This window comes from Castor canadensis, chromosome 4, assembly GCF_047511655.1.
Source record: "Castor canadensis chromosome 4, mCasCan1.hap1v2, whole genome shotgun sequence".
Classification (NCBI taxonomy): Eukaryota; Metazoa; Chordata; class Mammalia; order Rodentia; family Castoridae; genus Castor; species Castor canadensis.
The window spans coordinates 52441629-52469191 of record NC_133389.1 but is presented as its reverse complement, the minus strand read 5'-3'; the positions used below and the strand labels follow the sequence as shown (position 1 = coordinate 52469191).

The window sequence follows — 27563 nt, the reverse complement described above, 5'->3', positions numbered from 1 at the left end:
TCTATAACACAAAATGAAATTGAAGCAGCAATCAAGAGTCTCCCCAAAAAGAAAAGTCCAGGATCTGATGGATTCTCCGCTGAATTCTATCAGACCTTTAAAGAAGAACTGATACCAACCCTTCTTAAACTGTTCCACGAAATAGAAAGGGAAGGAAAATTGCTTAACACATTTTATGAAGCCAGTATTACACTTATCCCAAAACCAGGCAAAGACACCTCCAAAAAGGAGAACTATAGGCCAATCTCCTTAATGAACATTGATGCAGTAATCCTCAATAAAATAATGGCAAACCGAATTCAACAACACATCAAAAAGATCATTCACCAAGACCAAGTAGGCTTCATCCCAGGAATGCAACATATGAAAATCAGTAAATGTAATAAACCACATTAACAGAAGCAAAGACAAAAACCACTTGATCATCTCAATAGATGCAGAAAAAGCCTTTGATAAAATCCAACACCATTTCATGATAAAAGCTCTAAGAAAACTAGGAATAGAAGGAAAGTACCTCAACATTATAAAAGCTATATATGACAAACCTACAGCCAGCATTATACTTAATGGAGAAAAACTGAAACCATTCCCTTTAAAATCAGGAATGAGACAAGGATGCCCACTATCTCCACTCCTATTCAACATAGTACTGGAATTCCTAGCCAGAGCAGTTAGGCAAGAAGAAGGAATAAAAGGAATACAAATAGGTAAAGAAACTGTCCAAATATCTCTATTTGCAGATGACATGATCCTATACCTTTAAGACCCAAAAAACTCTACTCAAAAGCTCCTGGACACCATCAATAGCTATAGCAAAGTAGCAGGATATAAAATCAATATAGAAAAATCATTAGCATTTCTATACACTAATAATGAACAAACTGAGAAAGAAAGTATGAAAACTATTCCATTTACAATAGCCTCAAAAAAAGTCTAATACCTAGGTGTAAACTTAACAAAGGATGTGAACAACCTCTACAAGGAAAACTATAAACTTCTTAAGAAAGAGATTGAGGAAGACTATAGAAAGTGGAGAGATCTCCCATGTTGATGGATTGGTAGAATCAACATAGTAAAAATGTCTGTACTCCCAAGTGTAATCTACATGTTTAATGTAATTCCCATCAAAATTCCAATGACATTCATTAAAGAGATTGAAAAATCTACCGTTAAATTTATATGGAAACACAAGAGGCCACGAATAGCCAAGGCAATACTCAGTGAAAAGAACAATGCTGGAGGTATCACAATACCTGACTTCAAACTATATTACAAAGCAATAACAATAAAAACAGCATGGTACTGGCACAAAAACAGACATGAAGACCAGTGAAACAAAATAGAGGACCCGGATATGAGGCCACACAACTATAACCAACTTGTCTTTGATAAAGGTGCTAAAAATATACAATGGAGAAAAGACAGCCTCTTCAACAAATGTTGCTGGAAAAACTGGTTGCAGTCTGCAAAAAACTGAAACTAGATCCATGTATATCATCCTATACCAATATTAACTCAAAATGGATCAAGGATCTTAATATCAGACCCCAAACTCTATAGTTGGTACAGGAAAGAGTAGGAAATACTTTGGAATTAATAGGTATAGGTAAGAACTTTCTCAATGGAACCCCAGCAGCACAGCAACTAAGAGATAGCATAGATAAATGGGACTTCATAAAACTAAAAAGCTTCTGCTCAACAAAAGAAATGGTCTCTTAAACTGAAGAGACCACCCACAGAGTGGGAGAAAATATTTGCCAACTATACATCAGACAAAGGACTGATAACCAGAATATATAGGGAACTTAAAAAACTAAATTCTCCCCAGATTAATGAACCAATAAAGAAATGGGCAAGTGAACTAAACAACTTTCTCAAAAGAAGAAATTCAAATGGCCAAAAAACACATGAAAAAATGTTCACCATCTCTAGCAATAAAGGAAATGCAAATTAAAACCACACTAAGATTCCACCTCACCCCTGTTAGAATAGCCATCATTAGCAACACCACTAACAACAGGTGTTGGTAAGGATGTGAGGAAAAAGGAACCCTCTTACACTGTTGGTGGGAATGTAAACTAGTACAACCACTCTGGAAAAAAATTTGGAGGCTACTTAAAAATCTAAGCATAGATCTACCATTTGATCCAGCAATACCACTCTTGGGGATATACCCAAAAGACTGTGACACAGGTTTCTCCAGAGGCACCTGCACACCCATGTTTATTGCAGCACTATTCACAATAGCCAAGTTAGGGAAACAGCCAAGATGCCCCACTACTGATGAATGGATCAAGAAAATGTGGTATCTATACACAATGGAATTTTATGCAGCCATGAAGTAGAATGAAATGTTATCATTCACTGGTAAATGGATGGAATTGGAGAACATCATTCTGAGTGAGGTCAGCCTGGCCCAAAAGACCAAAAATTGTATGTTCTCCTTCATATGTAGACATTAGATCAAGGGCAAACAACAAGGGGATTGGACTTTGATCACATGATAAAGCAAGAGCACACAAGGGAGGTGTGAGGATAGGTAAGACACCTCAAAAACTAGATAGCATTTGTTGCCCTCAACACAGAGAAACTAAAACAGATACTTTAAAGCAACTGAGGCCAATATGAGAAGGGGACCAGGAACTAGAGAAAAGGTTAAATCAAGAATTAACCTAGAAGGTAACACACATGCACAGGAAATCAATGCAAGTCAACTCCCTGTACAGCTATCCTTAGCTCAACTAGCAAAAATCCTTGGTCCTTCCTATTATTGCTTATACTCTCTCTTCAACAAAATTAGAGATAAGGGCAAAATAGTTTCTTCCAGCTAGCAAGGGTTTAGGGGGGGAGAAGGAGGGGGCGGGGAGGGGGATAAGGGAGGGGCTGGGGGAAGGGGGGAGAAATGACCCAAACATTGTATGCACATATGAAAAAAAAATATTTTGCCTGGCCTGAAATAATGCAGAAAATGAAAAACAAATTAAGTCAAGGTTCATATAAATAGTAAACATCCCAACTAAATAATCAGGCCAAGTCGTCCACCTTGCAGTCCAAATTGTTTTGCCCAACTTTTGCAACACTGGGATTTGAACTCAGAGCTTCACGATTACCTGGCAGGCGCTCTACCACTTGAGTCACTCTGCCAGCACTTCCAACTTCTTCCTTAACCAAATTAACTGCATACTTGCTAAGCCACCCCTTTGGTGTTCTGAAAAAGATTTGAGAACACATCCATTATAAATTTTTAAAAATTTGACCTCTCCTAAGAATATAAAACTGGAGAGCAAAGTCTAAATATTTAGAGGCTTAATGAACAAGAGTCTTGAGAACATACATGTACATAACTTACCTGACCCTATTCATAGTCCGTATTCTAAAAATGTGTTCCACACAAGATGCTTAACTGATTCAGAGGAATAGTTCATTAAGTCAAAATTTTTGCATTCTTATTCATCATTCCGATGAAAAAATAAAGCTACTTTTGGGATTTGGCATGGTACATTGAGCCATTAAGCATAGGTCTTCCTTAGTACTCCACTGTAATGGTAGCTAGTTCAGGGAGAACTGGCGTTCACTTAAACAAATAGGGATTCTAAATTCACAAGGCCTATGAGAGTTCCAATACTTAGTTAAATAATGAAGCATACTGGTTCCAAATTGTGAAATTTACTCCTTCAGGGCTGGGGTATAGCTCAATTGGTAGAATACCTGCCTAGCAAGTGTGAGACCCTGAGTTCCAACCCTAGTACCACCACCAAAAAAAAAAAGAGAAAAAGAAAGAAAGAAAATTACTCCACAGAAAATAGGAAGTTACCCTAGAATGAAGGAATTGCTGTTCATACTTTGGTCTGAGATCCATTGATGTTGAGTAGCGTGGTCTTCCTCTCTTCCAGGGTTCCTGATGATAATTGTTTTAGAATTTTTGATATGAATGACTTATTAAGAATCTTTCATAATTTTTTTTTTTTTGGTGGGACTGGGGTTTGAACTCAAGGCTTCATGCTTGCAAAGTAGATGTTCTACTGTTCGAGCCACAGCTCCAGTTCATTTTGTTCTGGTTATTTCGGAGATGGGCTCAGACTGACTTCAAACTTCAAACCTCCTTATTCTCAGCCTACCAAGTAGCTAGGATTACAGGTGTGAGGCACCAGTGCACAGCAATAATAGTCTTTTAAAGATTAGCTTATTTATGGCCTGTAGATGTAGCTCAGTGGTAGAGCACTTGCCTAACTTGCATAAGGCCCTGGGTTTGATCCTCAACATTGCATGAAACAAAACACATTCACAAAATATAAAAATTACTTATGTTTCCTTAAAGCAATATAATTTTTCTTCCTTAACTTTTTTGATTATTGTGTTAAAAATACACATGACATACATTTACCATTTTAAGTGTACAATTTAGTGGCATTAATTGTATTCACAGTGTTGTGCATTCATTTCTAGAACTTTCACATCACCACAATCAGAAACTCTGTCCTCATTAAACAGTAATTCTCCCCTTTCCCTAGGCCACTAGTTACCTCTGTTCTATTTTCTTTGTCTATGAGATTTGTCATAAAGGTAGAATCATACAGCATTTGTCCTCCTGTATATGATTTATTTTACTTAGCATGTTTTCAAGGTTCATCTGTGTTGTGGCATGTATCTGAATTCCATTTGTGAATAATATTCAGTTGAATTACATACCACTTTTAAAATTCATTCACTTACTGATAGCATTCTTTTTGGGGTGGTAATGAGTAGTAGAATCAGGGGAAGTAAAAGATTCTTAAGACTTTCTTTGGAGGAAGTGGTCCTCCAACAGGACAAAATTGAGAACAACTAGACAGCATTGTCCCTTGGACTGGTCTGTGTGATCTGTGTTCCATCCATCTCAGATTTGTGCTCTCATGCCCTCTCAGCCCCCTTGCTAAACTTCTTACAGGCCTTTTTACCCACCTCTTTGACTTCTTTAGGTGGTTTCATAGCCACACACATGATGTCAGCTCAGTTATATGTTTTGTCAAAGACCCTAGTGTCTGGGTTTTAATGGCTCTTATACTTAGTAATTGTAGCACAGCTCAGATTTCTAGTTATCCTGGGCTCGTGGGGAAGGGATATTATCAGATGGCTAGCAGAAGATGCTAGCAACAGGGTTCTTTTCTGTGCCTGGACTGGGTTTGTGTTTGGTGTAGCTGCTGTCTCCTACTGGGATAGGTTTTCTTATGTCATTGGGGAACTGAAGCCCAGCTTCTACTAGTGCAGATATGGCAGAGGTTTGGCTCTACTAAAAATGGAAACACCAGCAGAAAAACAGTTTGGAGTCCCAGTGGCTATTATGGAGTGGGAAGTATAATGGTGGGGCTGGAGGATAGGTCCCAAGTTGGTACTGAATTGCATTTGCCATGGAGAATGCCCTTAGAATCTGGAGCACTGAGGATGCAGATTCCTTCTCAAACAAACCTCAGAACCTGGCAGTGCCTTTCTTAATGTTGCAAGGAGGCATATCTGCTGTGTCCAGCAGTCTCTGGCCACAGAGACTCTATAGAGTGACCTTATGGAGTCATTCTCCTTCCAGAGTGACTAGTTGTTTCTATCTAGTCTTGGATGATGCCCTTGAATCTTCTGTCTTCTGTCATCATACATACAGATGGCACTGTATTTCAACTACAAGCTTGTCATTTTATGGCAGCTACTGTGGTTGGCAAACTATGGTAGGACATGGAAGTGATTTTTCCAGCAGATGTTGAAGTTCTTTGTTGAGGACTTCCTGTATTTCCAAAATGCAGTCTTTAAAGAACATCGTGACCTGTTTCATCCAACTGGATATCAGGTAGCCCTGGGGCATCCTTTTCTATTTTTTTGAACCATTGCTGAGGACAGCCTCAGATCCAGTCCTACTGTTCCTGGATTGCTAGATTATATATTTAAATAAAATCACTCTAAAAGTAATTTTTAACCTACTTGCCACTTTTGGTCCATTCTAAATAGGAGAGCAAATTTTAGATCTTCAAATTTGAGATATCCTATGTTAAAATTTTTATTCCATGGTAGCTTTTAGAACTTAGAGAGTTCTAAAATGTAGAAGCTTTACTGGAGAACCATAAAAAAATCTTTGGTTAAAACCTCCAAACTAATTCAGCACTATTTGCAGATATGAACAGTTAACCCATCCATCAATTAGGGTCTACCTGGTACTTATTTATTTAATTTTTTTGCAGTACTGGGGTTTCAACTCAGGGCCTCATAATTGCAAGCCAGGCACTCTGCCACTGGAGCCATGCCCTGGCACTAGATGGCACTTTTGATTGTTTGTTCTTAAGTGAGATAGTGCACTTTCATCAAAGTTACTGATGGTTACAATTTCCCAAATATGTCTTACTATGCTGGTATTTCATTTTGAATGATTCTTGTAGCTTTATAAAAAGGTATCTTTGCTTCAGAAGAAAATCATTCAAATTCACGTTTTTTATACTTTCCTCTGTTGCTTTCTCTCCAGAGGAATGCTTTAAGTATATTATGTAGAAATTACTTTTGAGCTAAAGCAAGGTGTGGGAATATACACCTGTGATCCCAGCTACTCCAGATGTGGAGGTAGGAAGATTGTATTCTGAGGCTACCCCAGACAAAGTTAGCATGATTTTCTGTCTGGATAAACAAAAACTAAAAGCAAAAGGATTGGCGGCATGGTGTAAGTTTTAGAGGGCTTGCCTAGCAACCATGAGGCTCCGATTTCAATCCCTAGTATTGAAAACAAATTTACTTTTGGGGGATACTGAAACTAACTTTCAGAAGTTCCTCAGGAAACCTGATTGGTGTTGGTATGTGACTGTGGCAGATTGTGGGAGAAGAGTCCATGAGGCCAATGAGGGTGAAAGGATAGGATTTTGCCTTCAAGGTAAAATAGAGCTTATAGGTCATGCCTGTAGCACCCAGTGCCCAATGTCACTGAACTCCTGCTTTACTGTAGATTCATGCAGCTGTGGCTCTGTGTCCATGAAGCTTCTTTCTGGTCTCTTCCCAACAGTATTAAATGTAAAACTCTCTAGAGCTGAGTTCATAGGCATTGTGTCTTACATATTAGCTTAGATTTTCAGCCACGCATCAATTGTCTGCTGGCAAGGTGCATGTACTGGGATTTTTAAAAAATTATTTCCTGTCTATTTATTAAACAGGAAATATGTATCATTTATTATTTAGGGATTTGTGAGACCTATGTTTTTTACTTTTCATTTTTGTTGACTGTGTTTCTTAATTTGACATCTCCTGTGATCTTCTGTGGTGGGCCTGTGGTCTGTCTCTGAGGCTCACTCAGCTCCACACCCAGTCTTGGTTCCAGAAAAGGGTGAGATACATGAGGTAGCCATGGAGGGGATAACTGCTGTAACAGTGGGGCAGTGGAGTGGCAGAAACCGGAGACTGCTGTAGGATCAAGGCCTGAACAGAGAGAGAACTGGTTTCTTTAAGGCTCTTGTTGACCTTCGGGATTAATAAGAGGTTTACGGTAGGTGATGAAATTTTCATCCCAGCATGAATTGGGATTGCATGGTGAGAATCTTGGACCAGTGAATGAAGCATGGAGTGGGAAGAAGTGACAATTCTGCATGTTTAGAGAGGCAGGAAGAGCCAGTTAGGAGAGTGCCCTAAAAGTTGAATTTTATGAAAACCCAGTGTCTAGCCAGGGGCACTACCTGGTATTTGAAGCTGGGGCCCAGCAGCTTGCAAACTGCAGAGATTGGGACCCACTCTGCCATAGTCAACATCAGGTCAGCCAATGAACTGAGGAGTAAATATTTAAGGCCTGGGGGTCCCTGCAGTCTCTGCTGTGCTCTGTCGATACAGCAGGAAAGCAGTCATAGCGGATTCCAAAACTCAAGGTTGTGCTGCGCCAGTAGTGCTACTTTCAGAAAGAGGGCACGGGTGGGACTTGGCACTTGAACTGTAGTTTGTTGACTTCTGCTCTAACTTTTGCTCTGAGGACAGGATCCATCACAGGGCTCTTGGGTCCAAGTAATGTTAGGGCTGGACTTTGTCAGGCAAATACTTGTGATCATCTCTGAGTCAGAAGAAAGAGTAAAGTGTGAAGGAGAAAAGTCCAAGGAAAGTCGGAAGAAGGAGGAAAGATGGAATATGACCCTAAGGGACATAGTCACTGGTAGTGAACTAAAAAAATAAAATCCAGAGTTCTTCTGTAGTTAGGCAGTTAATATATGTGGAAGTCCTTTTAACTATAAAGCAATTGTTAACTTTACAGTTGTAAGGTATTACTATTTTAGGCAATGCAAATAGTTAGCAGTCAGATGTGAACCTTGGTATCTTGTTCTCCTGTTATTTTCATGTTTGGAAACTTTTTAGGTCCACTAGGTGTCAGTAGAACACGGAAGTGTTAAGAATTCAGTGGGAGAGCCCTTCCAGTACCCATGAATACAACATTGCCGAGTATTTTCAGGGAGCAGATGTTCTCTCAATAATGCATGCTCTAATTGAAAAACAAGTGATTTAATTTAATCAGCCTTCATCTCAATAACAACAGTTTTATAATTCATGCCAACAGACTTTTGTTAGCTTCTTATCAAATGCTTTCTTTCTTTATCAGGATTCTTAGGGATGGTAGAGTGTGCATGCAAATGAAAAACAAGCCTGTGATTCAACCAAGATGCAGTATTTGTGCTTATAAATCAGTTAAGGAAAATTACATATCACCCCTTCAACATGATAGGATCTGCAACCCATCTAGCTGGGAGTTGTGAGGTCCCCCTCTCCTTACACACACACACACACACACACACACACACACACACACACACACACACAGAAAGAAAGAGAGAGAAAGGGAGAGAGAGAGGAAGAGGCTCAGCAGCTCCTCAGAGGTTTACACACCACAGGGACCTGAGATCCTGCCAAAACCACTGCAGGATTTAACTCCATCTCGTGTCCTTTGTGGGCAGACCAGGCAATGAAAGAATAAAGAAGCGCATGGGGCCCAAATGGCACCAGCTAGTGACTTAAAAGGGGAGAAAGGGGGGCCTAAACATTAGAAAATGTTCAGACCTTTGGCTGTCTTAGAGTCAGACAATGTTGAGTCCATAAAGGAGGACCGGGCAGTATAACTTCTCTGGAAGGTGACTGTGTAACCAGTTATAAACTTTAATGCATGTGTCTCTGAGTAGCAGTTCCACTTCAGGGAATTTATTCTGAATTTCATGATAACATCACAAATATGAGAAGCAAATATATTCAAGGATCATCATATAGCAGTACAATAGTAAGATTGACTTAAATGTCCAGCAGTTCGTTGTTAATTCAGTTATTAATTTAGTTATTAATAAATTGAGCATAACTTTTAGCATGGGAAGGTGAAGTTTAAGTAGGTTGGAAAACTATGTACAGTTGGTTACCATTATTATTGAAATGTTCCTGTATGTGCCTGTGTACACTGTTTGGAAGGGCACAAAACAGGGTGCTAACAGTGGTTTATCTGTGGGTAGTGGGATTGTAATTGTAATGTTTTTATTGATTATCTCCATTTTCAAAATTTTCTAGTATGTATCTAGGTATTACTTTTTAATAAGAAAAAGATTATATTATTGTAGAAAAATAGCTTCATTCCAGGATTCTAAGTTCATACCTATTGAAGAAAAATGCTTGTGTTTGTTTTTAATGTAGTTAGATTTTTGTTGTTACAGGTTACAACATAATTGTTAATAAATGTTTATTGAATTTGAAATAGTTAGAATTCTCCATTAGGGCCACTTTAAAGAGATAGATATAGACTGTATGTGTTTTTTGTTTTCTGTCCTTTAAAACCCAGCAGCTGTCAGCACCAGCATGTCTGTTCAGAGCAAAGTCCCTGAGGGCTTGAAAATAGCAGAGAAAGAAATGCTATGATGGTAATGACTAGATTTTATTGCTATTTTATTAATCTAGAAAGAGAATGGAAATTTTGTTGTTTTTGAGAGAAGGTCTTGCTATATAGTCAAGGCTGGCTTGGAACTTGTGATGTGATCCTTCTGCCTCAGCTTCCCAAGTGCTAGGATTACAGGCATGCACCATCATGCTAGATGAAAAAGTCTTTTATTTATATATTTTACTTTAATTTTTTAATCTTGTTTGCAGTACTAGGATTTGAACTCAGGGCCTACACCTTGAGCTACTCCACCAGTCCTTTTCTGTGATTTTTTTTTTTTTTTGAGATGAGATAGGGTGCTATGAACTATTTGCCTGGGCTGGCTTCGTACCATGATCCTCCTGAACTCTGCCTCCCGAGTAGCTAGGATTACAGGCATGAGTCACCAGTGGCCGGCTCAAAAACGTTTTTTTGAGTTACTTAAGTACTACATGGTGATTTATTTAGAAAATATAAGTACCATGTACTATATTGTCCTGCACATCTGAGGATATACAAACAGACCAAATCCTTGCCTTCATGGACCTGATATTGTATAGTTATAGGGATAAAGACACTAAAGAAAGGAAGATGTAAGTATATGGTGTGTCCGATGGTGGTAATTGTAGAGAGGAATAAAGCTAGGTAAGAGAATGGGTGTGCATGTGGACATGCATGTATGTGCACCAGTGGGTGCTGAAATGTTAGAAAGAGTCATGGGTAAGGTGACCTTTGAACAGAGATCTGAATCCATGAGAGGTACCTGTGGAGAGAGGGTTCCTGGGAGGGGGCACAGTAACAAGCCCAGAGAGACTTGGCATATTTGATGACCAGCTGTGGGGCCCTGATGCATTTTTATTTCCACTTATAAATAAAAACATTATCGTATATACTTTTACCCATATCCAAGATTGTTTTCCAAGGATGAACTCATAGAAGTGAATTTTTTTCATCAACAAGTATGTATTTTTTTAAGGCTTTTCGTAAGTGTAGCCAAGCAGTACACACATACCTTCCAGAAAGATACCAGTTTACAGCCATACATCAAGGTGTAAGGTGCTGATTTTGTGATACTCTATTATGAAGCAGAAACTTCAAAAAATTGAGTTTTTTGAACAAAACCAAAACTTGAGAGGGACTGAGTGATTCTCATGTGTAATGGCCATTTGTATTTCTTGTGTACTTGTGTATATATATTTGTATGGAGGGAGAGGGGAGGGGGAGAGGGAAAGAGAGAGAGAATAAGAATGAATGAGAATTAGCTGTTTTGTCCACTGTTTTTCTTTGGAAAAATTGACTTCTTTATTGACTTGTAAACATTTATGATACATTAAGGACACTAAACTCCAGTCTGTTCTCTGGTTTGCTAGTATTTTTTCCTCGTTTGTTACTTATCTGTCAATTTTCTTTATGGTGTTATTTAGCTCTTGCATTTTATGTAGCTGGAGCTATCAATCTTCCTTAATGGTGTCTGTCTTTGGAGTTATGTGTAAAATAAAGCCAGAAAGAGGCATTTATTGAATGTGTAGTTTGGACTGTGCTGTACTCTGTCCCTGAGTACCGTGATTCATTCTCTTATCCCATCTTCTCATTAATCTTCTGAACATTATCATTCCCATTTCACACATGAAAAAAGTGGGTTCCCATTGCAACCTAGCTTTGAGATTGGGACAAAGGACCCAGGTTTGCCTGACTACTTTTTTTTTTTTTTTTGGTATAAATTGTTTTATTTTTATTTTTTTTTAATTATTATTTTTTAAATTTATATGTACATACAATGTTTGGGTCATTTCTCCCCCCTTCCCCCACCCCCTTCCTTATCCCCCCACCCTCTCCCTCTCCCCCACTTCCCCCTCAATACCCGGCAGAAACTATTTTGCCCTTATCTCTAATTTTGTTGAAGAGAAAGTATAAGCAATAATAGGAAGGACCAAGGATTTTTGCTAGTTGAGATAAGGATAGCTGTACAGGGAGTTGACTCGCATTGATTTCCTGTGCATGTGTGTTACCTTCTAGGTTAATTCTTTTTGATCTAACCTTTTCTCTAGTTCCTGGTCCCCTTCTCCTATTGGCCTCAATTGCTTTAAAGTATCTGCTTTAGTTTCTCTGCATTGAGGGCAACAAATGCTATCTAGTTTTTGAGGTGTCTTACCTATCCTCATACCTCCCTTGTGTGCTCTTGCTTTATCATGTGATCAAAGTCCAATCCCCTTGTTGTGTTTGCCCTTGATCTAATGTCCTCATATAAGGGAGAACATACGATGTTTGGTCTTTGGGGCCAGGCTAACCTCACTCAGAATGATGTTCTCCAATTCCATCCATTTACCAGTGAATGATAACATTTCGTTCTTCTTCATGGCTGCATAAAATTCCATTGTGTATAGATACCACATTTTCTTGATCCATTCATCAGTAGTGGGGCATCTTGGCTGTTTCCATAACTTGGCTATTGTGAATAATGCTGCAATAAACATGGGTGTGCAGATGCCTCTGGAGTAACCTGTGGCCTGACTACTATTAAAAGAAAAATCTTAGACAAAAGAAATTTACAGAGTATATTTGAGTGAGGAACAATTTGGGAATCCAGCAATGCTCAGAACTAGAAGAGGTTCAGAGAACTCCACTGTAGCAGGCTGGCCAGTGAACTTTTAAAGGCTCAATGTATAAGTAAAGAAATCTCTTGATGGGCTATAGCTTTGAGTTTGCCTTATTTAGATGTGGTTCCATGAGAGAGCCCTACTCATATAACCAATGGACCAGTAGGCTGGTTGTAATTAGTTAAGGCTATTTCTTTTCTTTCTTTTTTTTTTTTTTTTCAGTTTTCAGAAATACCTGAAACTTAACAGTTTCAGTGTCGTTATGTAGGGGCGCTGGTACAGAGACAACCTCGGGATGTCTTCCTTCTTATTTGTTTTAATACTGTAAAGGCCACATTCTTTCCACTGCATATGCCTCCTGCATTGTATTTGTGCATTCATTCTGTTCCTACCCTTAGATGACCTGCTTTCTAGAAGAAAGGACTCAGTCCAGGGACTGCAAGTACTTTGTCCATCCCCTAGAGATGTGGTTAAAGTTAGTCAGCTAATTGCTAGAATGTTCTTGGGAGTAAGAAAACTAATCGGACTTGCAAAGGTTTGAGTAACTATGCAAAGGTTACAAGGTTATACACTCTAGTACCCCAAACTAGGTGTAGTCTGCATCACTTGTTGGTGTATCTCCCAACAAGTGTATCTTTCATTTAGCAGAAGATGCTAAATGAAAGTTTCATTGCTTCCTGAGAAATGATTGAAGTGTTTCAAGGGATGACAAATGCACAAAGAAGTGCCACTCTGATAGCTGGTGTCATAAATTTGTCTCCACACTCCCCAGAGAAATACAGGAAACCCAGTTGTCATGAATTTATCTGCACTAGGTCTGAACCCTCTGCATTGATAGCATATCAGCAGTTGTGGAAACCCTGTTAACCAGACATCATACTTCTTATTCCTGAAGCAGCAAATGTCAACAGTTCTTTAGATTGTTGGCCAACTATGTTCCCTTTTTTTTCATTTTTATTAGCATATATTCATTGTACAGGGGGATTCATTGTGGCATTTCAGATAGCCTTACATTGTACATTGGTTAGATTGCTCCCACTGTCATCCTCAACTCCCTCTCTGTCCCACTTAAAAGAATTGCAAAAGATTTCATTGTTCTATTTCATATCTGTATATGACGCCTATTAATCATATTCCTTCATCTTCATCTCCTCCATTCACATCCCCCCCACCAGAAGTACCCCCCCCCCGGGCCTATTTTATAGTCCTGTTCTTTTTTTTTTTTTTGGTGGTACTGGGGTTTGAACTCAGGGCCTAATGCTTGCTAGGCAGGCACTCTACCACTTGAGCCACTCTGCCAGCCCTCTTTTGTGTTATTTTTGAGAGAAGTCTCTAGAGCTGTTACCTTGGCTGTCTTTGAACTCTGATCCCCCTGATCTCTGCTCCCTGAATAGCTAGAATTATAGATGTGAACCACCTGCACAGCAGGTTTCTCCGTCTTTTTCTCCCTCTCTCTTTACCCCCTCTCTCTTCCACCATCTGTTCCTCCCTCCCTCTCCCTCCTGTCCCTGTTTGCTCCCTTACCATTACTGCTATAATCTGTTTATTGCCTGACTGTCTCACTCACTTGTAAATTTTATGAAGTAAGGAACTTTGTCTTATTAAAAGCTGTATCTTCAATGACTAGAATATGGATGCTTAATACTCGATGAGTGTCTTAGTCCATTTGGGTTGCTATAACAAAATGCCATGTGCTGGGTAGCTTATAAACAACAGATATTTAATCCTCACAGTTGTAGAGACTGGAAAGTCTAAGATGAAGGTCCAGCTGATTTGATATCTGGTGTAGGCCATTTCCTAGCTCTTAGATGACACCTCCCAGCTGTGCCATCACATGATGGGAGGTGCACAGTTGCTCTCTGAGGTCTCTTTTGTATGGGTAATAATCCCATTCATGAGGGCCCTGCCTTTATCACCTCCCAAAATTCCACCTCTTATACCATCACCTTGGGGGTTAAGATTTTAGCATATGAATTTGATGAGGTCACATACCTTCAGATCATAGCAATGAGGAATAGCTTTGTGACAAAGCCTTACCAAATTGTTCCCTCCCCCTTTTTTTTTGGCAGTACTGGGGTTTGAACTCAGGGCCTCAGGCTTTTTGAATCATGCTTTTTTCTCTGGTTATTTTGTAGATAGGGTCTCACTTTTTCCCCTGGGCTAACTTGGACTGTGATCCTCCTGTTTTACACTTCCTGCCACCACTGTGATGATAGGCATGCACCACCATGCCCAGCTATTGGTTGAGATGGGGGTCTCATGAACTTTTTGCCTGGGCTGGCCTGGAACTACGATCCTGTTGATGTGAGCCTCCAGAGTAGTTGTGTTTATTATTCCTAACAGCACCTTTGGTGTTAACGTTGGCGTGTGCTGGAGGAAGGCACTTCTTACTGACGAGTGCTCAAAAGGGCCATAGGGCCCTGAAGCCAATCAGTTATCTCCCAGAAGTCTAAAGTTATAAAACAAAATATCTGCCCCCTCTTTTGGCTGGGGGTGCAGACATGTATTGCTGGATGAACACATGCTGCTTTGCCCCATTGGCCCCAAGTGAGATGACTGTGGTCAGTGCAAGCCCCAGTGTCTGGTGCCTGTCTTCAGGCCCCACTTTTGGAACAAGTGCTCACTCAGCCACACTATCACATTTCCCAGAAGTCTTTTGGGTTGAACTGGACTTGTGTATTTTTTCTAGTGGAAGTTATTTCTTTGTGTTTTATGGTAGAGGGTTTAAAATACAAGATGTTCCCTAGCTTGTTTTCTTTTCCTCATGTCCATGGCCACTCAGATGCTCTGATGTCTCATGGAGTACATAACTCAGCAGGAGTTTCCTTTGTTTATTTTAAGAGGGACTTGAGTACAAATGCCTGGGGCCTTACTGACCTTACATTCCACAGTCTAGGGCCTACTGCAGCTGGGCCAGCTGCTGTCTCGTCCGTGAACCCCCTCCTTCCTCATCAATGCAGCAGAGCTCTTTCTGGTGTCCTGACTCCTATGGTACATGTGAGCTTAATGTCAAAACCTTAAGTGGAAAGACCTTTCCCTAGGGGAGGAGTCATTGGCTAATGTTATTCTTGGCCCATTAGGGTAGGTGATGGTGTCCTCTTTTCCACCTTGTAGATACCTTAATTATTACAGCAGGGATATTGATAATAGACACTACTGCTCAGAAAATTAGCTGCTTCGTCTGCTTCCAAACTCCTGTTGTGTTTGTAGCTTAGCTATTTATATGTCACTGTCTTCTATTAAAGCCTGTGCAGGCAAAGTAAAAAATGTGGTTAAAAGCTAGGTCTTGGAAGCGAGAGCACACAAGGGAAATAAGAGGATAGGTAAGACACCTAAAAAATTAGTTAGCATTTGTTGTCCTCAACGCAGAGAAACTAAAGCAGATACCTTAAAACAACTGAGGCCAATAGGAGAAGGGGACCAGGAACTAGAGAAAAGGTTAGATCAAAAAGAATTAACCTAGAAGGTAACACACATGCACAGGAAATCAATGCGAGTCAACTCCCTGTATAGCTATCCTTATCTCCACTAGCAAAAACCCTTGTTCCTTCCTATTATTGCTTATACTCTCTCTTCAACAAAATTAGAGATAAGGGCAAAATAGTTTCTGCCGGGTATCAGGGTGGGGGGGAGAGGGAGGGGGTGGGGTGGGAGGTAATGGAGGGGGTGGGGCAGGGGGGAGAAATGACCCAAGCATTATATACACATATGAATTAAAAAAAAAAAAAGCTAGGTCTTGGGCCAGGCACGGTAGCTCACAGCTGTAATCCCAGCTACTCAGAAGCAGAGATTGGGAGGATTACAGCTCAAGGCCAGCCTGGGCAAAAAAATTAGATAGATCCCATCTCAACCAATAAGCTGGATTGGTGGTACACATCTGTTATCCCAACTATGCAGAAGGCATAAATATTAGGATTGCTCTTCGGGCTGAGATCCTATTTAAAAAGTAACTAAAGCAAAAAGGGATTGTAGTGTGGCTCAAGTGGTAGAGTGTCTGCATAGCATGTGCAAAGTTCTGAATTCAAGCCCCAGTACCATCAAAAAAATTAAAAAAATGGGTGGGCTTTAGAGCTGGCTGTCCTAACCATAGGAAAGTTACTTAAAGTCTGTGTGCCTCTGTTTCCTTATCTGCACAACGGAGTGATTATATAGGTGCTGTTGACAACAACAGGACTGTATCCCAATAAACCCATCATAAATTGAAAACTTTTTAAGTTGAAAGTGTACCTTACCTACAGAAGATTAGAGCTTGGCCCAACCTATCTTAAATATGCTCAGAATACTTACATTAGCCTATAGTTGGGCATAATCAGCTAACACAAAGCCTATTTTATTATAAAGTGTTGAATATGTCATGTAATTTTTTTGAACACTATTGAAAATGAAGAGGTAGAATGGACACACTGTGTGACTTTCACATCATCATGAAGATGACAGATTGGACCATTGCGAATTTAGGGACCTTCTTCATGGATTGTTATGCAGATTCAAAAAAATGCAGCATGGAGAATATTAGCACAGTGCCTGGTTTGTCCAAAGCGTTCACTAAATGTTAACTGTGAGATCACTGCTAATAGTAAGGCCCAACTTATAGTAAGTTGCTAGAAGTACCTGCTGAATTGATATAGTAAGGTTTGAAGGCCTTACTACTAGAGCCTGGAAACATGGAAATGCTGGGTCCATGTCTGATCTTGGAGGGAGTGACTGCCCCTGTCAATAAAATCAACAAAACCTACTTGAGCAGTGTCATTTCAGGAGCACATTCCCTTGGGATAATTATGTTCTGTCCCCTGGAATGGCTTCACTTATTATTAATTAGAACAACTATGGGACCCTGAAGTAGTGAATTGGATGCATTTCTAACTGGTAGGGAAGCAGTTACAACCTCAGTGTTATGTATACTATGTCAAATAGGGATTTTGTTTTTCTAGAGAACAAGATTCTAGACTGTCCTGAAAATGCAGTCCCTGATGTGGCCACAACTGAATCAAAGAAATGTGCCTTGAAGGTTTCCTGAAACAGAACCTGGCAATGAAGAAGAAGTCAGCATATGGCCATCCAGCTGAAGCTCTAGGATTTATTTTTAAAAATTAGTTCTTTTAATTCTTTAGTTCTTTTTGGTGTGAGTCCATGGTAGTGTTTGATATATCCCAGGGAGAGAGCTGTTTTAAAGTTTTACTGGCATACCTAAAATCACTGTTCTTAAAAAAAAATCAAATCTGTTCTTTCTCCCAACTTGTAGCAGGGCCTTTTCCATTTCTAACTCTGTGATCAGTAACACTACATAGGTGGCCCAATGACAGGACTAGGTTGCATGGCTTTGTCTGCCTCTCTCTCAGTGGATAAAGACCACATCTCACTTAATGAGTCCAACAGGGTTATTTTGTCAGGGATTTTTAGACAACTTCTATGGCTGGAGTTGGTGCCTCTGAAGGGTCAACTCTTTCAGCTAGGTTTTTTTTTTTTTTTTTGTAGGACTGGGGTTTAAATTCAGAGCTTTGTGCTTGCAAAGTTAAGAGCTCTACCACTTGAGTCACACCTGTAGTCCATTTTGCTCTGGTTATTTTGGAGATGGGGTCTTGTGAACTATTTGTTCAGGCTGGCCTTGAACCAGTAGCTAGGTCCTCCCAAGTAGCTAAAATGACAGATGTGAGCCACTTGCACCTGGCCCAACTAGCACTTTTTAAACATACAGTAGAAAAAGCATTATGGCTTTCTCCCCTTTTTCAGATATGATGTTTCAACATGGCTTCCTGCTTCAGTGCTGTTTGTGGGTATAATCTATTCTGGGTCCAGAGCCTTGTCCAGACTGGTGAGTGTTAAAGGTTTGGTGAGGACATCCCCTCTCTCCTCTTCCTCTTTGCCTTTTAACTTAATGCTCCTGGGATCAACATGGGCAAAACATAAAGAGAAAGCTAGCTTGGAGAGTAAGGTTTGGGCGTGGGCCAACAAGGGACATTTCCCCTCTGAGTAAATTGAGGATGACCAGAAAACAGGGAAGGATCAACTTGTCCCACAAGCTGGAGAAACAGAAGAGAGAAACAGAAGAGAGAGTAGTGGCTTTGTGGAGTCTGACATGGGCAGGGCCCTGCTTGGGGAGCCACCCTATGGAGGCCAGCATCCTGCTCTGTCTGAATTCAGGTCATCCTTGGGAGCAAGGAGCAGGGACTCAACCTGCACCTTACTTCTGATGAGCCAGAACCCTGCCCACTGGTAACATGGACTTATTTGTGGACACAAATGCCTAGCACAGAGTGGACTAGTACATGAGGATGCCAGTAAGATAAGTTGTCTGCTGTGTCTTCTTTCCCTCCCCACATGATTGAGTTCCTCTAAATAATGTGCTTCCAGGCACATTATTTAGAACTCCAAAAATGTTGTTATTTTGCCATTAAAAGAGAATCCATTAGAACAACCAGACAGACAGTGCCTTAAAAATCAAGAACAGCAATAATATGTCCTCCTTTTTTATACCCTGACTGCTAACTGATTTTATCTCAAAAAAGGTACCATTGGAAAAATGCAGAATTTGCAAAATAATTCAGTCTTTTTGTATTGCTTGCTCTTGTGTTAGTTCCTGAGATCCCAGATATAAAAGCAGTAAAAACAAACAAAAAAAATCCATCCAACTGGATAACAATGTTACTGTTACAACAACTCCAAGATTGCAAAATAGTGGTCAGGAATGCAATTCTGAAATTAAATTATCATTTTTGTTTCATAATTTATAAACTTGAGAAGACTGATGGAAGGAGAAATTTCCTGGGTGGGCAAAAGGACTGACCCACAATGCTTGATGGTGTTCAGCCTACAGCCTGGGGCTTATACTGGCTTTGTCTTTCTACTGCCTCCTCTGGGTTCATTTAGGATCCTGTGAATCTGCTGCTGCTCTTTACACCCTTTAGCCGGCAGAGGGCATTCTTTCTCCCACAGCAGAGAGCATAGGATTGTGTAAAAATAATGTGTTGCTCAAAGGCTTTAAAATTTTTTTTTCTGGTTCTGAATAGTTACGGGTGGCAGGATTTTGAAGATTAAATAAGTCAGATATTGCACTTGTCATAATGTTTGTTGTTTGTCCAGTGTTCTTTCATAGATTTTCAGAGTAATTTCCTTTATATGTGTTTATGTGATTCTCACAGCACTGGATAAGTTAGGGGTGAGGCAGATGCCAGTTACCTGGCAGAGCAAGAGATGTAGGTGTGGAAAGTGTTGCTAGCCTGCCCCTAGTCCCAGCTCTTTTGACTCGTCCACCTTTTGCCTCTCTAGATTGATCTCCTTAGGACAATGCATATAGATTTCTTTGCGGGGAGGGAGCAGTACTAGGGTTTGAACTCAGGGCTTCAGGCTTGCTAGGAAGATGTTCTATTACTTTAGTGGTGCTCCCAGTTCTTTTTGTGTTGGTTACTTATGAGATAGGATCTTGCTTTATGTCTGGACTGCTGTGGACCATGATCTTTCTCTTTGTGCTTTCTCTAGTAACTGGGATGATAGGCACATGCCACCATGCCCAGCTATTGGTTGAGATGGGGTCTTGAGAACTTTTTGCCCAGGCTGGCCTTAAGCCACGATTCTCTTGGTTTCTGTCTCCTGAGTAGCTAGGGCATGTGGATTTTTGAATGAGCCTTAGGTAGGTTTATTAGTGAAGCTGAGTGAATACCTAAGAGAATAACTTAAGGAAGGAAGAATTTATTTTGGCTCACAGTTTCGGAGATATCCGTCCATAGTCCCTAGCTCTGTTGATTCTGAACCCCTGGTGAGAGAGAATATTATGGCAGCAGGAGCATGTAGAGGAGTAACCCTTTTACCTCATGGTGACAGGAAGCAGAGATCAAGGAAGGGACTAGAGACCAAGTATGGGCCCTAGTGATCTACTTCTTCCAGTTAGGCCCTACCTCCTAAAGTTTTCACAAGCTCCCAAAGTATTGATGCTAACTAGGGACAAAGCATTTGACATATGAGCCTGTGGGGGATATTTCGTATTCAAACTATAATAGTCATGTAAAACTTTAGACTCTTGAGTGCATGTGTTAGAAAGCTCACAAACTAGTCTAAGCAAGAGGGAAATTTACTAGTGCATATAAATCAAAAGTTGTAGGGGAAACCTATGGCTTTATCCAGAGGCAATGGCACTCTCAGAATCCAGTTTCTCTCCTTGTTTTTGGTTCTTTTCTCTGCCTTTGCCCCATTTAACATCCAGAACCTCCCGTCATGGGTATTGTTAACTCCAGGTTCATATCCTCACAACTTCATAATGGAAGATTGTCTTCTTCGTAGCCTGTGCATGACTCCCAGGCTTCGTTTAGTTCAGATGACTTGAGGCCACTGAACATTCCTTATCTGAAAACTAGACAGGAGGATGGGATCATGTTGATTGCCAGTCATGGATCTTGGCTTCCCTGAACCATCCACTGTGCTTGGAGAGTCTCAGAATGCTGATTGATCAGCGCTGGTCATACCGGCTCCTGGCCTGAACCCCATAGTTGGAGAAAATGTGGTGGGTCTTCAATATTGGGTACCTTATCCAAAAAAGAGGGAGTCTTGGATACTCAGCCCAAACCCCTCAAAAGTCTATCATGAATGTCAGTCCAGTATGTTCTTTGGCAGCTGGAGACTTCTGTAACCTAGAACAGTGCTTCTCAAAGTGTGATTCCCAGGGGTACCAGTCTTTGTTCTCTTGGTTACCAGGATATATATCATCTTCAGCACTAAACCACCATTAGTTGACTTGGCTATTTTCACAGCAAGACTTTTTGAAGAAGGAAGCGGTGTATTGACTTATATTCAAGCAAAAGCAATTGATTTCCATTCTGGTATGAGCTCCTAATCTCAGGGTCCAGCAGTTGAGTGGCCTAGACCTAGAGCATAGTCTCACTTAATAGGCTAAGAGAAGCTGCTCACTTCAAACTCTTTGAAAAAAGGGAAGCAACCAAAACCCTAACATAACCACTTAGAGTGAGAGGAGGAGGGATAGGAGACAGTTTTTACTGTTTTTTAGCAAAAGGACAACCCAGCATCTTTTCTTTAGAAATTCCTAGGGTGGATAAACATGAGGCACTCCTACAGTTTGTGTGTTGGATAAAGCAGGTATCAATATGCAGGTGCCAAGCTGTCAGTTAATAAGTCCATGAGGAATTGGGGGTAAGTGCTCAGAGTCTATGGGTGTATTGTTATATAACACACTTTCAAGGTAGGTGTGCTCTAAAATGGCCTTGAAGTTCCATTCTTCTGATGTGTGCTTCCCGAGAGGAAGCTGACTGACCTGTACAAAGGCCCTGTGGGAAGAGTGTCTCCTTGCCTTTTCCATCTTGCACTCACAATTGAATGATACAGAGTTAAGGGAAGGGGGATTATTCTTGTAGCTAGCCAGTCAGCAAATACTTATTTGGGGCCTTTCATATACTGGGAGATTAAAGACAGACTTGGTTCCTGACATTGAGGAACTTAAAGGGGTAAGAGGCAGTGAGATACACGACTTCTCATGGGACCAGCCACCATGAGTATTCAAGGCTAGATGTGTGCCAGACAGGTACTTTAAATTGTCAGTCATTTTTGTTGGCAGTACTGGGGATTGAAGTCAGGACTTCATGATTGCTAGGCAGATGCTTTACCTCTTGAGTCACAACCCCATTCCCTCCTGCCTTTTTTTTTTTCTTTTTTTTAAACTTTAGTTATTTCCTAAATAAGGTCTTGTGCTCAATGCAAGTCAACTCCCTGTATAGCTATCCTTATCTCAACTAACAAAAACACTTGATCCTTCCTATTATTGCTTATATTCTCTTTTCAACAAAATTGGAGATAAGGGCAAAATAGTTTCTGCTGGGTAGTGAGGGGGTGGGGAGAGGAAGGGAGGGGGGTAAAGGAGGGGGTAGGGGAAGGGGGGAGAAATGACCCAAACATTGTATGCACATATGAATAAAAAAAAAAACAATAAAAAAAAAGGTCTTGTGCTTTTTGCTGGAGGGACAGTGATTTACCTACCTATACCTCCTAAGTAGCTGTGATTATAGGCATATACCACAATACCAGGCTTGTTTGTTGAGGTGGGATCTCACTTACTTTCTGCCTAGACTGGCCTCAAACTACAGTCCTTCCAATCTGCTTTCCAAGTAGCTGGGATTATAGTGTGTACCACTACATCTGGTCTTTGTTGCCAATCTTGATGACATAAGAAGTTAGATTTACTCTCCTTTCTGCATTGGCTGATTTGGGCCTACCTGCCCAGCTTTCCTATCTTATATAAGGTTACACGTGAGATGGGTTTTGTCAATCTTTGGACAGCACAACTTTTTTTTTTTTTAAATTGGTGTTACTGGGGTTTGAACTCAGAGCCTCACACTTGCTAGGCAGACACTCTACCACTTGAGCCACTCCACTAACGTGGACAGTAGACCTTTGACTGTTACTATTACTCTTGTTATTATTTCCTAGTCTGAAGCCTTCTCAGCTATACAGCATTGTCTCAAAGCCTGTGCTGGGAGGGTTTAGGATAGATAAGCAGATTCCCATCTGATTGAGTGGGCTAGTAAATAGCTATCCTGGTGCTGGTGATTTGGCTGCTACTCCAGCCGTGCTGTTTTTTTGCATAGGGAAGGCCATGGTTGGCAGTTGAAAGGCTCTGCAAATCCAGGCTAAGCCACCTTGACAAGACTAGAATTGATTTTTTTGCCCAGCTCTTTGAACTTGGTCTGCCCTCACTGTTGGTTGTGGTTTCTGTCTTCATGCTGTGTAAATGAGCACAGCATTTACACAGCACATTGCAAGTGGACATGTTGATGAAGAAACACACATGGACAATTAAACCCATGCGGAGCAAACCACTCAGTTGAGCAAAATGGAACTTGTGGTCCCTCTCCCTTTGTTTTGCCCTCCATTACATAAAGGACTTTGGATCCACAAAGGAAAAGAATGTCAATGTTGATGTAGAATGGAGAATCTGCACTACTGTTCCCCATTACTGTGGGGCAAGGCAGCTCTCCTCCTCGTTCATGTTTTCTTACAAAGGTGATCAGAGTCTAGCTACAAAGGTTAGTTACTTAAATGTGGGCTCTGTGGCAATGCAGTAAATCCCTCCCAAGATTTTCATTATCTTCTTGTTCCACCTAAAAATGTTTCCCATAATCTTGAAAAAAACTTATTAAAATCAGACTCCTAGGGGAAAAGCTTCATGACATTGGATTTGGCACCATATCCATTCTTGGATATGACACCAAATGCACAGGAAACAAAACAAAAAATAGACTAATTGGACTTCATTAAGTGAAAAACTTTGGTGCATCAAATGTCACTATCAACAAAGTAGAAAGGTGACCTACAGATTGAGAGAGAATGTTTTCAAATTGTTATCTGGTAAGGATTAACATACGTAGACTGTAATAGAAACTCCTAAAGCTCAATAGCAAAACCCCAAACAACCTGATCCAAACATGGGCAAAGGACTTAAATAGACTTTTCTCTGAAATGATATATAAATGGCTGTGAAAAGCTCCATTAGAAAAATGCAAATCAGAACTATATGAGATACCACTTCACATCCATTAGAATGACTTATCAGAAACATGTACCAGGAGGGATGTGGAGAGATTGGAATGCTCTGTGCTGCTGTCAGAAATGATGGTCATAGACCTGCTATGGCAGACAGTGAGGGTCTCTGAAAAAATTGGAAAGAGAATTGTCACATGGGCTGGCGATTCTACTTTTGGGTATATGAATGGAAAGGAGGGACACGAAGAGGTATTTGTGCACTCATGTTCATTTGACTATTACTCATGATAGCCAGAAGGTGAAAGCCACCCAAGTTGTCATCAATAGATGATTAATCAAAATGTGGAACACACATACAATGATATATCAGCCTTAAAAAAGGAAGGACAGCCAGGCATGTTGGAGCACCCCTATAATCCCAGCTACTCAGGAGATGGAAGCAGAGGGATCACAAGTTTAAGGCCAGCCTGGGCAAAGTTAGTGAGACCCTATCTCAAAAATTAAATAAAAACAAAAGGACTGAGGGTGTAACTCAAGTGGTAGAGTACTTGCCTAGCAAGTGCAAGGTCCTGGGTTCAATCTTCAGTACCACTAAATTGGGAGAGGGTGGTCTAGTCTTCTGCCAATGGTGGAATAATGAGTATGTTGATAAACATTTAAAATGTTTCATTCAAATTAATTAATATCTCACCATGTTCTAAAAAGGATGGGTGGTAGCTTATAAAGGTAAATGTGATTAAAACAAGATAAATATATATTTTTGGGGACAGGGTCTTGCTATATATGTATGTATATATATGTATTTGTGTATGTATACATATATATGCTTTTTTTTTTAAACTGAGGTTTGAACTTAGTCTCACATTTGCAAGGCTTTCTACCACTGAGCCACTCTGCCAGCCCAGGGTCTTGCTGTATAACTCAGGCTGGCCTCTAATTCACTAGTCTGCTTCAGCACCCCCACCAGTGCTGGGAGTATGGACATATGCCACCACTCCCAGTTCAAGATAAATATTCTTATGAAGAGAATTTTAGAAGAAATGAGTATAAAGAATAGATGAGATGACAGAGAGACTTAGCACATAGAAATTTATGCTCTATTGTCTCACAGTACAGACCTGGAATTCAGCTCTTGGTTTTGTACGGCCAAGCAAAAGTTACAAGGCTCTCAGTGCATGCCAGTTAAGAGCTAAAAAAAAAAAAAAAAGCAAAGCTCTATCCCAGGGCTCATGTGTGAGGAGAATTTTTCCTGGGTCCTTATTAGTGGTAGTTTGAGGTCTCCATAGGGACGAGTCTTCGTACTGTTCTTGTAGTAAAGACCACAATACCCTAGTGCATTTGGAGGCATAATGATGGTAGGAGCAGTTTCTAGGGGGTAGTAGTTTCACTATTTTCTGGTTATCTGGCTCTGTTTAGAAGTGGGCAGATACCCTCAGACAATCCTCTAGGAACATGATTTCTTGTATTCATGATTCAGCCAGTCAATAGTTCCTATGGTTACTCTGCATGGTGAGGGCCCAGAGTTCAGTTATTCTATATTATAGATTGAGGACATACCTGTATTTTAAAACTCTCCTAAAGAGAAGAAGGTAAGATTGACCTAGGGCTTGTGTTTGACTGAGGGTCATCATACTTCTGCAGAGTGACCCAAAGGTATGACTGTGGGCAGGATCAGGATTTTCTGTGGAAAACTGTTCTAAGTGATTTCTAACACCTGAGCAAATAATCAAGACTTCAGAACTCTACTCTGGGAGGCATGGAATAATGAAATATTTCTATTTTTTGTTAGCAGTGCTGGGAATCAAACTGGGGCCTTGTGAATGCTAGGCAAGTGTTCTACTCCTGACTACACCCTATCTCAGATATTTCTAAATAATAGTTACCAGTTTCTCTTTTTTATAGCCAGAAAAAGTTTCATTGGAACATGGATGAACTGTTAAATATTAAGGTAATGGATTCTAAAGAATAAATTAGTTGTAATTTGTGTCCCTAAATAATTAAAGGAGTTGGCCTGTAGTTGTTTGATTTGGTGAATTATATTTTGGCAGATTTGTGTCCAAAATGATGACTTGGGCTTTGTGGTAGTTGATGTTGGCCTGTTTTTCCTGATATGGAAGATGGTAGGACCTTCATTGTTGAAGCCATTCATAGGGTCTTGACAGTGTAGAAGACTTAGGTCTCATTAGTAGTAAGCAAATATCTAGATCATCTCTCAAGTGATTGAGAGGCAGGTTAAGAAAAAGAAGTAGAATTCATCCCTGTTTTCTCATCTGTCTAATGGGGATGTTAAGAGCAGTGGTCTCATAGAGTTACCATGAAGTTTAAATGTGTAAAAGCAGGAAGAGTAGTGTCTAGCACATGGTAAGCACTCAACATATCTTACCTATTATTATTGTTGTTACCATTTCTCAGTTTTTCTGCTGAACATAACTCTATAAAAATAATAAAAAGGCAGGTTTCAGTCTCCAGAGTTTCCTGAACTAAAGTAGCATAGTTCGGACCAGTTCAGACTAGTTCATTGTACAGAGTTAGAGGCCAAGGAATAAGCTGCAAACTGTCTTTTTTTTTTTTTTTTTGATAGACCTTACCTAGGTGGATGGAGTAAGTGGTCAGTTATTAGAGACTAGTAGTCTCTGATACCTACTAGCTTCTCTATAGGAAAATTGTTTGAGAAGTTCTGATTTAAAATTTAAGTAGAGGTCAACGATTGCTTTAAAAAGATAGCATAGATTTTACCCATTTTAGACCTTACCAATTTTGTTACTGCCAGGATTTGGAATACACCAGTTATTTTGAACTTGGACAGTTACAGGTTTGGGAAGTTTTTACTGGGGCCTTAAATAATTTAAGTATCATATCATAACATTGAGCCTGGGACTGTGGGCTTTGCAGTCAGACCTGGGTTGGAGTGATAGCTGTGCCCTTGAACTAGCTTTGAGCACTCAAGCAAGTTGCCTAGTCTCCCTAACCTCAGTGTCCTTGAGTATAAAAATCAGAGTAATAGCATCTATTCAGACAATGTTGAGGAGGTTTAAATAAGAGAACATAAACTACTTGGCACTGCCTTCTACATTGTCAGTAGCTATCATGATTGTGCTTTAAAGTCATTTCTGCTTGTACAAGTAGATCCTTTTCCAGAGTCTGATCAGAGAAAACTGTCCTCCATCCATAAAATTGAGAAAATTAACCCTCCTTGAAGTTGAGTTAAGGTCTAGGAGCTCTGAAATTTCAATCTAAATCTCTATCCTAAACTCGATCTCAGTTACTAGTTTTATAGCTAAGGAGGCAATAAGGCCTTACTTTGGTCAGTTCACAGCACCCTCTCATGTGGCACATATTAACCTGTCCAAGATTTTGCTGCTCTCTCAAGCCAAGAAGCAGAAGGCCAGGGCCTGACTTTGCCAGACATGGGCCTAATGGATAAAGCCAGCTTAAAAAAAATTCCTTTAGTAATCTTAAAACACATAAAAATAACTTAAAATATAAAAGCTTAAGAGGACTAAAAGGCAGAAACGATAAATGAAAAAAAGTAGATGGAAGGCTGAGATCAGGAGGATCGTGGTTTAAGGTTGATCCTGGGGAAGGAGTTAGCTCAACCAATAGCTAGGCATGGTAGT

At 40.2% G+C, this 27563-nt stretch overlaps 1 protein-coding gene across 18 annotated transcripts in view; it reads left to right on the top strand.

Moving 5' to 3' along the window:
• Tmem241 (transmembrane protein 241) overlaps window positions 1-27563 on the top strand; it is a 163887-nt gene that overhangs the window by 11764 nt on the left and 124560 nt on the right. For 16 of the 18 annotated variants that reach the window (XR_012447100.1, XR_012447099.1, XR_012447096.1 and 13 more), the window contains exon 4: window positions 18196-18277. The exons of the other annotated variants lie outside the window; for them this stretch is intronic. Coding sequence is in view for 5 of the 16 variants with exons in the window: in XM_074070160.1 (XP_073926261.1) it covers window positions 18196-18277 (82 nt within the window). In the remaining 11 variants the exon portion in view is untranslated. The remainder of the gene's footprint in view (window positions 1-18195; window positions 18278-27563) is intronic. 18 annotated transcript variants of the gene reach the window in all.